General features: G+C 69.2%; 1 protein-coding gene across 13 annotated transcripts; it reads left to right on the forward strand.

The window, feature by feature from the left end:
* Window positions 1–1,331: 1,331 nt before the first annotated feature.
* ITGA7 (integrin subunit alpha 7) lies at window positions 1,332–13,199 on the forward strand. 13 transcript variants are annotated; one of them, XM_049818809.1, is made up of 26 exons: window positions 1,332–1,525; window positions 3,346–3,473; window positions 3,578–3,657; window positions 3,753–4,008; window positions 4,939–5,070; window positions 5,240–5,359; window positions 6,574–6,781; window positions 6,925–7,118; window positions 7,270–7,358; window positions 7,442–7,569; window positions 7,993–8,088; window positions 8,178–8,239; window positions 8,367–8,536; window positions 8,643–8,792; window positions 8,906–9,018; window positions 9,099–9,297; window positions 9,615–9,698; window positions 9,773–9,852; window positions 9,968–10,045; window positions 10,129–10,231; window positions 10,416–10,592; window positions 10,684–10,776; window positions 11,159–11,272; window positions 11,368–11,466; window positions 11,541–11,666; window positions 12,768–13,199. In XM_049818809.1, exons 1-26 carry the CDS (start codon window positions 1,356–1,358, stop codon window positions 12,948–12,950), a joined length of 3,432 nt encoding a protein of 1,143 aa, XP_049674766.1. In that variant the 5' UTR covers window positions 1,332–1,355; the 3' UTR covers window positions 12,951–13,199. The 13 variants fall into 13 exon arrangements, with proteins under 13 accessions (XP_049674766.1, XP_049674771.1, XP_049674767.1 ...); XM_049818814.1 differs by having other exon boundaries at window positions 11,963–12,870; XM_049818806.1 differs by lacking the exon at window positions 1,332–1,525 and adding an exon at window positions 11,963–12,122 and having other exon boundaries at window positions 2,046–3,473; window positions 12,768–12,881.
* The last annotated feature ends 89 nt before the right edge of the window (window positions 13,200–13,288 follow it).

Consider the following 13,288-nt stretch of genomic DNA (forward strand, 5'->3'; position numbering starts at 1 on the left):
CCAGCCCAAGGGTGGAGGAGGTATCAGGGTGTCACTGCAGGTGACGGGGTTTTGGGGTATCAGGGTATTGGGGTATCACTACAGATGATGGGGTATTGGGGTATCAGGGTATCACTGCAGGTGATTGGGTTTTGGGTTGTTGGGGTGTTGCCTCTTGGCAATGACCATGCAGAGCCCGATTGCCGTCCTGGCACGCTACGCTCAGCAGACATCTTGTGAGTGCTCCTCCGCTCCATCCTGGCTCACAGAGGGTCCAGAGGTGGGCGATTGCCCCCGCCTCAACCCCCCCGGCCAGGGATCCCCTGCTGCCCAGCCCTGGTGCTGTGCCCGGCCCTGGGGGACGTGGCCCCATTTCAGCAGTACTGGAGGGGGGTGAGCAGCAGTTTGGGGCTGGGAGGGGGTCACCGGTGCCCCCGGGGCTGTGCCTGGATGGGGAGACCTCCCAGGGGGCTGGGGCTGGGGCTGGGGGCTTCGACATCTGCCTGCGCACGTGGGCACGGCTGGTCCGTGCAGCGTGGGGTGCCATGCACTGTGATACGGGGTGCGATGCACTGCGATATGGGGGTGCAGCGCTGTGCAGGGTGCTGTAAGGGGTGATGGGTGCGATGCACTGCGATAAGGGGTACGATGCGCAGTGATTCAGGGCGCAGTACGCTGTGATGTGGGGTGCACTGCACTGAGCAGCGCTGTGCAGGGCACAATATGGGGTGATGGGTGCGAGGTACTGGGATGCGGGGTGCAGCACAGGGTGGTACGGGGTGCGATGGCCTGTGCGGGGTGCAGTGCGGGATGATGGGTGTGATGCACCATGATCTGGAGTGCAGTACACTGCGATACGGGGTGCGATGCCCCGTGCGGGGTGCCGTTTGGGGTGATGGGTGTGATGCACTGCAATGTGGGGTGCGATACCCCGGGCAGGGTGCAGTACGGGTGTGATGCGCTGCGATGTGGGGTGCCGTACACTGTGATATGGGGTGTGATGCCCCGTGTGGGGTGCAGTACAAGGTGGTGATGAGTGCGATGCACCGTGATCTGGGGTGCAGTACATCGTGATACGGGGTCTGACACCCCGTGCAGGGTGCAGTACGGGGTGATGGGTGTGATGCACCAGAATTTGGGGTGCAGTACGCGGCGATACGGGCTGTGATGCACCGTGCAGCGAGGTGGGGGGGCCGGGGGGGGCTGCTGCGGTGCTCTGCCCCGGGCTGGGCGACCCGGGCGGTGACACACGGTGGGACCCAGCCCGCGGCAGGCGGGGCGGGGGCCGTGCTTCCCCGTCCTCCTCCTCCTCCTCCTCCTCCTCCTCGCCGGCGGCCGGAGCCGGGAGGAGGGGGGGAGCGGCGGTGACCGGCGGCATGGCGGGGGCTCGGGGGTTCTGGCTGCCCTGGTTCTGCCTGCGGCTGATGGCGAGCGCAGCCTTCAACCTGGATGCCACCAGCACCCTGCTGAAGGACGGCGACAAGGGCAGCCTCTTCGGCTTCGCCGTGGCTCTGCACCGGCAGCTCAGCCCCGAGCCGGCCGGCTGGTGAGTGCGGGAGACCCCCGGGGAGGGGGGGGGGGGGGGGCGCGGCTGGGGGGTCCGGACCCTCGGGGCCGGGAGGGGCGCGGGAGCCGTGGACACCCCCCCTCAACGCCGGACAGCCGGGCTGTCCCCGTGGATCCTTGTCCCGGGTCGGGTCTCCCCCCGCTCTGTGTCCCCCTCCTCGGGTCTGTGCCCCCCCCCCCCCTCGCTCGGGGCAGCCGCTCGGGGCTCCCCCCCGCTCCCCGGGATGCTGGAGGGTCCAGATCCTGCCCCTCACGGCTTCGGGGTGCTGAGACTCCAACGGGGCTGGAGACCCGAGGCGACGGGGACGGGCGCGGGGACCCGCCGCCTGCGCTGCCGCCGCTCCCGAATTATTCAGCCGGGGCTGGGGTGGGGGAAATTGGGGGGCGATCGATGCCCCGAGCGCAGCCTCAGGGTGCTCGGGTGGATAGACACCCCCCCCCCCCCCCCGGCCGGGCCCCCCCCTCCCCGGGCCGTGCCCGCCGCCTCCCCCGCGCCCGCTTGCCGCTGAGCTGGCAAACGCCCACCCGCCGCATGCCAGGGCAGCCACCGGCTGCGGTCACCGTCCCCAGCCCCTGTGTCCCCCCGTGTCCCCCGCAGATCCCAGCCCCTGTGGTCCCCGTGGCACCTGTGAGCCCCCCCAGAGGGGATCGGGCTGCTGGCGGGGGTCTCAGAGACAGGGACCCCCTGGAGCCGGCAGGTCTTGGGGCGCTGTCGCCCGCGCCTCCCCACCCGCTCACGAGGGCCCAGCCGCCCTCCTCGTCCCCGATGCCCTGGCATGCCACCGCCTGTCCTCGTCCCCCCGCCAGGCCGGTGGCGCCGGCCGAAGCCGCCCGGCCGCGGCAGCCGCCCTCTCCACATTCTTGGCGGCGGGAGGGTTATTTTCGCTCCCTGGTGCCCCGGCACCCGGGCAGGTGTTTACAGAGCAGCCGGCACTGCTCTGGGCTTTGCCCCGCCAGCACCGCACCGGTGTCCCCCTGCCCGTCCCCTCCGCTCCCCGGCGGGTCTCGGGGATGGGTTCGGCCCCACGGGCTCCTTACCCGCTCCCTTGGCCCTGGCACCCCGGGCAGTGCCCAGTGCCCTGGCGCAGGGTGCACTCCTGTGCCTCTGTCTGGCTCCCTCCTTTTTTGGGCATGTTGCTGCAGGGTTATTTTGAGTGAATTCCAGTTTATTTTTACCGGCTCTGCCTCTCCGCCACCCCCCAGGGCTCCCTCATGTCCTGAGGCCACCGTCCCCCAGGGCAGAGGGGCTGGGGGTGGCCGCGGGTGCCCCACGGCCACCGAAGAGCCGCCGGCAGCACGGCACTCATCCGACAGAGGAGCAAGCCCCGTCCCCTTGGGAACCCTGGGGAGGGCTGCGCAGGGTGGGGGTCTGGGTGGGGGTCAGGGTGCCCCCAACCCTGCTGCACCAAGGGGGACGGGGCAGGGAGTGGGCAGGAGTGGGGGGGTCTGGGTGTGCGTCACCTCCTGTGCCCTGTCCCCCGCCCACACGTGCACCGAGCTGCGGCTGAGGCCTGCGAACGGCCGCGCCAGGGCTGCAGCTGCTCGGCTGGGCGGGCTGGCACCGTGCTGGGCAATGCACCGCGCCGGCACGGCCAACGGCGTGAAATCGGTGCGGGGGTGTGGGGACAGCTGCGTGGGGACAGGGATGCTCCCGATGGGTGCCAGGGGTGGACACCGGGTGTGCAAACCTGGCAGCGCGTCTGTGCAAACCCAGCATCGCACGTACCCGCTTGTGCACGGCCGGGGCTCGTGGCGGGGGGGGGGCCCGTGCCCTGACGGGGGGGCTCCTTGCCATGGCAGGCTGCTGGTGGGGGCCCCCCAAGCGCCGGCGCTGCCCAGCCAAGGTGCCAACCGGACCGGGGGGCTCTTCGCCTGCCCGCTGACCCCCGAGCTCTCCGACTGCTGGCGGGTGCCCATCGACGAAGGAGGTGAGCTGTGCAGCTGGGGGGGTGCTCGGTCTGCAGGGGGGCCACCCCCTGGTTCCCCAAACCCAGGGGTCCCGGCAGGGGCTGACGCTGCCCGTCCCCGCCAGTGGACCTGCAGCGGGAGAGCAAGGAGAACCAGTGGCTGGGGGTGAGCGTGAAAAGCCAAGGTGCCGGCGGCAAGATCGTGGTGAGCACCGGGAGAGGGGGAGAACCGGCAGCGAGGGCTGCAGGGGTGGGGGGGTCCCCCAGCACCTCCTGACACTCCCCCCTCCCCGTGCACAGACGTGCGCCCACCTGTACGAGTCACGGCACCGGGTACATCAGCCCCTGGAGACGCGGGACGTGATCGGGCGCTGCTTCGTGCTGAGCCAGGACCTGCGGGTGCGGGACGAGCTGGACGGGGGCGAGTGGAAGTTTTGTGAGGGGCGGCCGCAGGGCCACGACCGCTTCGGCTTCTGCCAGCAGGGCCTGGCCGCAGCCTTCAGCCCCGACCACCATTACATCCTCTTCGGGGCCCCCGGCACCTACAACTGGAAGGGTGAGGGCTGGGGGGGTGGCCGGGACCCCCCCGACCCCGGGCTGAGCGAGGGTGCAGGAGCGGGGCGGTGTGTGGCTGGTCAGGTGCATGTGGGTGCGCGTTCCTGCCTGGACAGGCGTGCAAGGTGTGCGCATGCGTGTGCGATGGGTGTGCAAGCTGTGGGTGTGAGCATATGGGTGCCTGGGTGCCGCGTGCGAGCGTGGTCTAGGGGCGAGCGTGTGGCCGTGTGCGTGCTGTAGGTGTGAGCACGTGGGTGTGAGCAGCTGTGGGTGTGTGCACGCTGTATGTGTGAGCACGTGTGGGTGTGAGCACAGATGTGTGTGTGAGAGAGAGAGCACGCTACAGGTGTGAGCACAGGTGTGTGTTTGTGCTGTGGGTGTGAGCAGGTGTGTGTGCACGCTGTATGTGTGAGCATATGGGTGTGTGCATGCTGTATGAGTGTGCAGGTGTGGGTGGGTGTGCAAATGGGTGTGCGTATGCAAGCGTGCGTGCAGGCACGTGCACAGACATGCATGATGTGTGCACATGCTGTGGGTGTGAGCACACGTGTGGGGGGTGTGAGCACACCACAGGTGTGTGTTCATGCTGTGGGTGTGAGCACACGGGGGTGTGCATGTGAGGGCGTGCATGCACGCAAGTGTGTGTGCAGGTGTGTGCACATACACGCACACTGTGTGTGTGTGAGTACCCGGGGGGGGTGCGCGCGCCCCGTGTGTGTACATGCGTGGGTTGGGGCACACGTGCACACACGCCACAGCCACGTGTCCGTGTGTCGGGATGCCAAGGCCAGGGCCAGGTCCGCCCGGCGAGCGCAGCGCCGTGGGGCAGCTCCGGTGCCCCTTTGTCCCCAGGCAGCAGGAGGGTCCCCAGTTGGGTTGGGGGGGGGGGGGTCCCCACCCCGGCCCCCCTCACCCCTCCTCGGTTCGGCAGGGAACCTGCGCGTGGAGCTGCTTAACCAGAGCTCCCTCGACCTGCTCCGCTACGACGACGGGCCCTACGAAGCCGGGGGCGAGAAGGACCAGGACCCCTCGCTCATCCCCGTGCCCGCCAACAGCTACTTCGGTACGGGCACGGCGGAGCCCGGGCACGGCGCGACGGCACGGCACGGGGGACCCCCACATCGCTGCCGTGGGACCCCCGCTCGTCCCAGCCGCCCGGCTCCAGCCTGCCCCGGCCACGATGCCCACCCTGACGCCCCTCTCTCTTTCTCTCCCGCCCGGCCGCGGCGCAGGGCTGCTTTTTGTGACAAACATTGATAGCTCAGACCCCGACCAGCTGGTCTACAAAACCCCCGAGCCCAGCGAGAAGGTGCCCGGCGCGGCCGGCGACGTGGCCCAGAATAGCTACTTGGGTTCGTAAACGCCGGCACCGACGGCGTCCCCGTGTGCCACCCTCCCCGGAGCCGTGTCCTGTGGTGTGTCCCCCCCCGTGTCTGTGGAAGGGAGAGGAAAGGAGAGCTCCCACAGCCTCCGCCGGGCCCTGCGAGCACACGCGCACACGTGTGCACATGCGTGTCCACATGCACCGAGCACACCTCCATCCGCGCCTTTCCGTGCACGCAGCATCACCCCCCCCATCTTGCACGCACGCACCAAGCACACTCCTCCTTTGCACAACCCCCCCGCATGCACACCTCCTTGCACACCCAGCCGTGCACGCGTGTGGCTGCACACCCCACACCCCCCCGCCGCACGCTCTCACCCCTCTGGGGTCCATCTCCTGCGAGCACACGCCTGTGGCTGTCACCCCCCCCCAGGGTGGGGGTCCCAACACCCCCAAGCCCCCATCCCTGTCCTTGTCCTTGTCCTGTGTCCCGTCGCTGTGCTGGGGCTGTGGCGGGGGCACCGCCAGGCTGGGGGGGGCATGGGCAGAGCCCGGGGGGGGCACAGAGCCTGGCGTGGCCCCCCAGCACCCCACTGTCCCCTTGCTGTTCCCTCCAGAGATGTTTCTGCATTGGGGGGGGGGGTTGCACGGTTCCCGCGGGGGGAGAGAGCGGCCGTAGCCAGCCAGAGCGTGGCTGGGGGCTGCCGGGGGGCTGCACGGCTGCCGGGGGGGGGGGGGGCTGCGCACTGCAACCGCTGCATGTGGGGAAGGGGCTCCCGGCCCCCCACCATGGAGGGGGCTCTGCCGCTCTCTCCAGCTGGGGGCGGTGGGTTCCAGTCCCCCTCCGGCTCTGCTCCAGGTCTTGCTGCTCTGGCCCCAAAATCTTCCTTTCTCTCCCCAAAATCTTCCCTTCTGGCAATGTGGGGAGGGGCTGGTCCTTGCTCACCCTGGCAGCCTCTGCTCCCCCTTGCTCCAGAGCCGGGGAGGGAATCCCGCAGCCCTCCCCCCCCCACCAGCTACAGCTGCTGTGCCCCAGGGAGCACAGAGCAGGGAAACTGAGGCACGAGCAGAGCCCCCCCCACACGTTTCCCACGCCAAAGCACGAGGGTCCCCGATGGGAGACCTGGCCACACAGGGCTGAGCAGAGAGAGAGAGACGGACAGACGGACGGGCAGATGGCGGGTGGGGGGGCCGGGGGCCAGGCAGGCACCGACGCCTGCCCCCTCCCCGCTACCTCCGCAGGCTTTTCGGTGGACTCGGGCGCGGGGCTGACGCGGAGACGGGAGCTGAGCTTCGTTACCGGAGCCCCCCGTGCCAACCACACCGGGGCCGTGGTCATCCTGCGCCGCGACAGTGCCAACCGCCTGGTGCCCGAGGCTGTGCTGCCCGGCCAGCAGCTCACCTCCGCCTTCGGCTACGCCGTCGCCGTGCTCGACCTCAACAGCGATGGGTGAGTTTGGGGGGACCCTCCATGGCCATGGCAGCTCGGGCCCCCCCCACTCCCCCAATCTCTGTGCCGGCGTATTGCCCTGGCTCGGTGCACCGGGATGGCTTGCCGCGGCCGGGAGGGTGATGGAGCCGCCGTCCTTGCAGCTGGATGGACCTGGTGGTGGGGGCCCCCCACTTTTTTGAGCGCAAGGAGGAGATCGGGGGGGCTGCCTACGTCTACATCAACCCGGCGGGGCGCTGGGACTCCGCCACCCCCCTCCGCCTCAATGGCACCCGCGGCTCCATGTTCGGCATCGCCCTCAGCACCGCTGGGGACCTCAACCAGGACGGCTTTGAGGGTGAGGGGCTCTGGGGGGGGTGTCTGGGGTCCCGATGGGCTGGAACACAGCCTGCGTCCTGGCAGGGGGGGGAGATGGAGGGGGCTGCATCCCATAGAGGGTCCTGGGAGGGTCTTAGCCCCCCCTCACTACCTGTCCTTGCCCCCCCCAGACCTGGCTGTGGGAGCCCCCTTTGATGGTGCCGGCAAAGTCTACATTTACCATGGCAGCAACCTTGGCATCGTAGCAAAGCCGGCACAGGTGAGGGGGTGCGGGGCCTGGGGGTGCATTGCCCACTGCCCCTCTCCCACCGGTTCCCAGTGTCACAGGTGCCTTGTCCCCAGGTCCTGGACGGGGAGGGCGTGGGAGTGACGGCCTTCGGGTACTCACTCTCGGGGGGGCTGGACGTGGATGGGAACCTCTACCCTGACCTGCTCGTCGGCTCCCTCTCCGACACCGTCGTGCTGTACAGGTGAGTGCCCACCACAGGAGCCCAACTGGGGCAGCCCCTACCCCTGTGCTGCCTCCATCCCCGAGCATCCCCCTCCCCAGGCATCCCTATCCCTGAGCATCCCTATCCCAGAGCATCCCCATCCCAGAGCATCCCCCTCCCTGAGCATCCCCCTTCCCGGGCATCCCCCTCCCCGAGCGTCCCCCTCCCTGAGCATCCCTATCACTGGGCATCCTTCTCCCTGGGCATCCCCCTCCCTGGGCATCCCCATCCCCGAGCGCCCCCCATCGCAGGGCTCCCCTCAAACCTCCCAGCCCCCTCAGCCAGGGGGTCTCTGGTCCCTGGTCCCGGCCAGAGATCCCATGCAAGGGGCGAGTGCCGGGTCTTGCGCAAGGCTTAGGGTGGGGGGGCCCAGCCTGGCACCCCCCATTTCTCCCCTGGCAGGGCCCGGCCAGTCATCCATGTCTCCAGGAATGTCTCCCTTCTCCCCCCCAACATCGATCTGGAGCAGAGCAACTGCCAGCACCAGGAGGGCGTCTGGTGGGTGCCACCCGCTTCCCCCCCCCAAGGCACACAGCCGGGGCACGGCCGGGGGTGGTTGCCGCCCGTCTCACCCCGTGCCCCTGCAGCGTGGATGTCCGAGCCTGCTTCAGCTACACGGCCAGTCCTGCCAGCTACAGCCCCCGCCTCGGTGAGCGCGGTGGGGACAGGCAGCGGGGTGGGGCGACCTTGGGATGCACCGCAGTGGGGGGACAGGAGCCCCCCAGGGTGGGAGGCAAGGGACCCCCCGGCATCGCACCCATCCCTCTCCCTCCCAGTGCTGGAGTACGTGTTCGATGCCGACACGGACCGCCGGCGCCTGGGCCAGGCCCCCCGCGTCTCCTTCCTCGGCCGCCGTCCCTCGGACCCTGAGCATCAGTTCTCCAACACAGTGGAGCTGCCCCGGCAGCATGCCCGCGCCTGTGTCAAAGCCACCTTCCAGCTCCAGGTGGGTCCCCATCTTCATCCTCATCCCCATCCTCATCCCCATCCCCATCCCCATCCCCACCTTCATCCCTGTTCCCCCCCCTCACCCTCGCCCACCCTGCCTGCAGGACAGCATCCGTGACAAGCTGCGCCCCATCGCCGTCACCCTCGCCTACGGCATCCAGGGAGCCGGGGCGACGCGGCAGAGCCGGGGGGCCACCCTGCCGCCCCTGTTGCCCGTGCTCAGCCCCCAGCAGCCCAGTAGCCACCGCACTGAGGTAGGAACCTGGCCGTGTTCCATGACCCCCCCCACCTCCCCAGGGGTCTGGGGTGCACCGTCCCGCACGGGGGCTGCCTGGAGTGTCCCGGTCCCCCCCGTGTCCCCCCCCAGGTGCATTTCCTGAAGCAAGGCTGCGGGGATGACAAGATCTGCCAGAGCAACCTCCAGCTCCACTTCCAGTTCTGCGCCCGCCTGGGGGATGCTGATTTCGTGCCCTTGCCCAGGTGAGGGGGCGTCCCCAACCCGTGGGGTGTTGGGGACATCCCAGGGTGGAGTGGGGGACTCACAGCCACTCTGTCCCCAGGGGCACGGATGGCACCGCAATCTTCGCCATGAGCGACCAGAAGGATGTGGCCCTGGAGATCCACGTCACCAACCTGCCCTCGGACCCGGCGGAGCCACAGCGGGACGGGGACGATGCCCACGAGGCCATGCTCACCGCCACGTTCCCCCCGGAGCTGCCCTACTCTGCCCTGCGCCCCTATGATGGCCGGGCGTCCTTGGTGCGGTGGGGGTCTGGGGGGGGGGGAGAGTGAGGTTGGGGTGCTCTGGGGGTGGTACTGAGGGTGCTGGGGGCAGAGGGTGGTCCTGGGGTTGCTGGGGATGTGGGATGGGATCAGATCTGGGGATGCAGAGGGATTGGGATAGTCCCGGGGGTGCTGGGGATGGAGAAGGATGGGGACGGTCCTCAGGATGCAGAAGGATGAGGATGGTCCTAGGGATGGGGCTGGTGCCAGGGGTGCAGGAAAGAGTTAGTGCCAGGGTGCAGCAAGCTGGGGGGAACCCCCAGCAGCAGGGTCTCAGCTCTCTGCCCCCCCAGGACAAACCGGTGGTGTGCCTCGCCAACCAGAATGGCTCGCAGGTGGAGTGCGAGCTGGGGAACCCCATGAAACGTGGAGCTCAGGTGGGTGCAGCTCCCCGCTGCCCCCAGTCCCTGGTCCCTGGCCCCGGCCCCAGCCCTCACCCCTCTGCCCCCAGGTGCGGTTCTTCCTCATCCTCAGCACCCTGGGCATCACCATCCAGACCACGGACCTGGCGGTGGAGCTTGCCCTGTCCACGTGAGCCCTGGGGGGGTCGGGGACCTCCACGGCAGAGCCCCACGCTCGGCTCTGTGTGTCTGCAGTGGGGGTTGGGGGTGATGCCCCCCCTGATTCCTCCCTGCCTTGTCCCCAGGATCAGCGAGCAGCCTGGGCTGGAGCCGGTGGTGGCTCGCGCCCGCGTGGTCATCGAGCTGCCGCTCTCCGTGACGGGGTGAGTGAGGGCGGGAAGGGGGGGGGTCCGGGACCACCACCCCCACCCCCAAGGGCTGCCCTGACCTCCGGCTGTCCCCACAGTGTGGCCGTACCACCCCGGCTCTTCTTTGGCGGGGTGGTGCGGGGGGAGAGCGCCGTGCGGCGGGAGAGCCAGGTGGGCAGCGCCGTGCGCTTCGAAGTCACGGTGAGTCACCCCGACGCCTGGCTCCTGCGGCGAGGGGACGGGGGGGCACGCGGGACGCCGGGGGTCTCAGCCCTGCTGCTCCCCTTCCTGCCCTACGCTGCTGGATGGGGGGGGGGCTGTGGCGTGTGGGGGGGTCCGTGCTGCCCCGCTCACGCCACCATTCCCCCCAACTCCACCCCGGCAGGTCTCCAACCGGGGCCAGTCGCTGAAGACGCTGGGCTCAGCCTTCCTCACCCTCCTCTGGCCCCACGAGATCAGCAATGGGAAATGGCTGCTCTACCCTCTGCACCTGGAACTGGCGGCTTCCCCGGGGCAGCGGGCGGCCTGCAGCCCTGCCGCCAACCCGCTGCGCCTGGCCCTGGTACCGCCGCAGGAGGGGGGCATGGGGATGGATCCGTGGCCAGGGTGGGTCCTTGCCGCCCCCACTTCATGCCCATCCTTCCCCCCTCCAGGAGCCACCGGGGGAGGCTGACGGCGCTGAGGCACCCACTCCGGGGTCCTGGTGGGTGCCGGCACCTGCGGAGAGGAGGAAGAATGTCACACTGGTGAGTGGGGCTGGGGGGCACCCACTCCTGGGGTGCAGCCAATTCTGGGGTGCATCCAGTCCAGGAGTACCCCCGCTCCTGGGGAGCACCCACTCCTGGGGTACCCATGATCCTGATGAGCACCCAGTCCTGGGGTACCCCTGCTCCTGGGGAGCACCAACTCTTGGGATGCACCTGTTTCTCGGGTGCACCCAGTCTTGGGGTACCCCTGCTCCTGGGGAGCACCAACTGCTGGGGTGCCGCCGTGCATGGGGTGCACCAGCAGCTGGAGTACACCCACTCCTGGGGTGCACCTATTCCAGCACACTTAATCTTGGGGTGCCCTGGCTGGTGGTGGGGTGCTTGGCCGGGCTGATCCCCCCCATCCTATCCCATCCCGCAGGACTGTGCCCAGGGCACCGCACGCTGCCTGGCCTTCCGCTGCCCGCTGTACAGCTTCGAGCGCGCCGCCGTGCTGACGGCCCGTGGGCGCCTCTGGAACAGCACCTTCCTGGAGGTAGGAGGGGACGTGGACGGGCCCCCCCAGGACGGGGACGGGTCCCCCCTGGGCTGCGGAGGGGGCTCAGCCCATCCTGTGCCCCTCCGCCACAGGAGTATCTGGCCGTCACCTCGGTGGAGCTGATCGTGCGTGCCAGCGTCTCGGTGACCTCCTCCATCAAAAACCTCGTGCTGAAGGATGCCTCCACGCAGGTCTGGCCCCCCCAGCACCCCGGCCCCCCCCCAACCCACTGCCTTGCTGCCCCTGACCATCCTCCCCTCCCCAGATTCCCGTCTCCATCTACCTGGACCCTGGGGCGGCGGTGGCCGGCGGCGTGCCGTGGTGGGTCATCCTGCTGGCCGTGCTGGCCGGCATCCTTGTCCTGGCCCTGCTCGTCTTCATCCTGTGGAAGGTGAGGGGACGGGGTCCCCGTGGCAAGATGTGTCCCCCTCCCTGTGACATGGGGTCTCCTGGACATGCTGTGCCATGCCACCCCAGCTACGCTGTGCCATGCCACACCATGCCACAATTGTGCCGTGCCACCCCAGCCATCCCAACTGTGCCATGCCACATCGTGCTGTGCCATGCCACCCTGGCTGTGCCGTGCCATGCTGTGCCACCCCAGCCACGCTGTGCCATGCTGTGCCATGCCGTGCCGTGCCACGCAGCCTGGCCTTGCCCAGCCTCACCCTCTCGCTTCCTCCCCAGTGTGGCTTCTTCAAGCGGAGCAGCCGAAAGTCCCGCTACGCTGCTAACTATTACCGGGCCCGCCTGGGCCTGCAGCCCTCCGCGGTGGAGAAGCAGGCACTGGAGGGCGAGCGGTAACGCAGGGCTCTCCCGCCCTGGCTCCAGTGGGCAGCGAGCACCGGTGCGCAGGGGTGTGCGAGGGCTGGCAGCCACCCTGCGCGGGTGTGCGAGGGCTGGCGGCGTGCCGAGGCGGAGGGACGAGGGTTTGCAGGGTCTCCGTGCGGGTGTGCGTGGGTGTGCGGCGTCAGGGTGGAGGGAACGAGGGTTTGCAGTGCTGCTGTGTGGGTGTGCGAGGGTTTGCAGCGTCCAAACTGGGACGTGCGGGGGTTTGTAGTGCTGCTGCGTGGGTGTGCGAGGGTTTGCAGTGTCCAAACCGGGACGTGCGAGGGTTTGCAGTGCTGGTGCACGGGTGTGTGAGGGTTTGCAGCGTCCAAACTGGGACGTGCGAGGGTTTGCAGTGCTGGTGCATGGGTTTGCAGTGCTGGTGTGTGGGTGTGCGAGGGTTTGCAGTGTGGGTGTAGGTGGGTTTGCAGTGCCGGCACGCGATTGTGCAACTGTTTGCTGTGCCCAAACCGGGACGTGCGAGCGTTTGCAGTGCTGGTGCGTGGTTGCACAAGCGCCGATGCAAAGCGCACGCCCCTGCTCTTTTGGGGTGAGTGCCGAGGGATGGGCCAGCGCCGGCACAAGCGCCAGTGCCACGGGCTCGCGGAGCCGTTCCCAAAGCCAAGGTGTCCCTGCGGGGCCCTGACTCGCCGGTCCCCCGCAGCTGGGCTTCTTCCGCCGGGCGCGCTACGCGCCGCCGGCCGTGCCGCAGTACCACGCCGTCAAGATCCCGCGGGAGGAGCGGCAGCAGTTCCGCGAGGAGAAGATGGGCACCATCCAGAGGAAGGAGTGGGCCGCCAACTTGAGCGAGGCCAATGATGGCCATGTCGCCCCCAGCTCAGCGTAGTCCCCCCCCAGGCCCTGGGGGATGGTGGCACACACATGGGACGCTGGACACGGGACCCTCCTTCCCAGGCCCAGGGAAGGATCCTCGGGCACCGCGTGTGGGGAGGCACACGCGTGTGCCGGCACACGCGAGACTGCTCGCAAAGGGATGGGGCCCGTCAGCCCCACGGGAAGGGCTGGACCCCACGGGGAGGGCTCGGCCCCGCAGCGATGCTCGACCCAATAAAAGAAGGAACAGCCCCTCCGCGGAGACCGTCTCCCTTCTTCGCAGCCTGGGGGTGTCGGCCATGATGGGTGTGGCCTTGGGGGGGGGCGGCACTGGGGAGCCGCCATGATGGG

The sequence above is a fragment of the Accipiter gentilis genome, chromosome 16 (assembly GCF_929443795.1).
Source record: "Accipiter gentilis chromosome 16, bAccGen1.1, whole genome shotgun sequence".
Lineage (NCBI taxonomy): Eukaryota > Metazoa > Chordata > Aves > Accipitriformes > Accipitridae > Astur > Astur gentilis.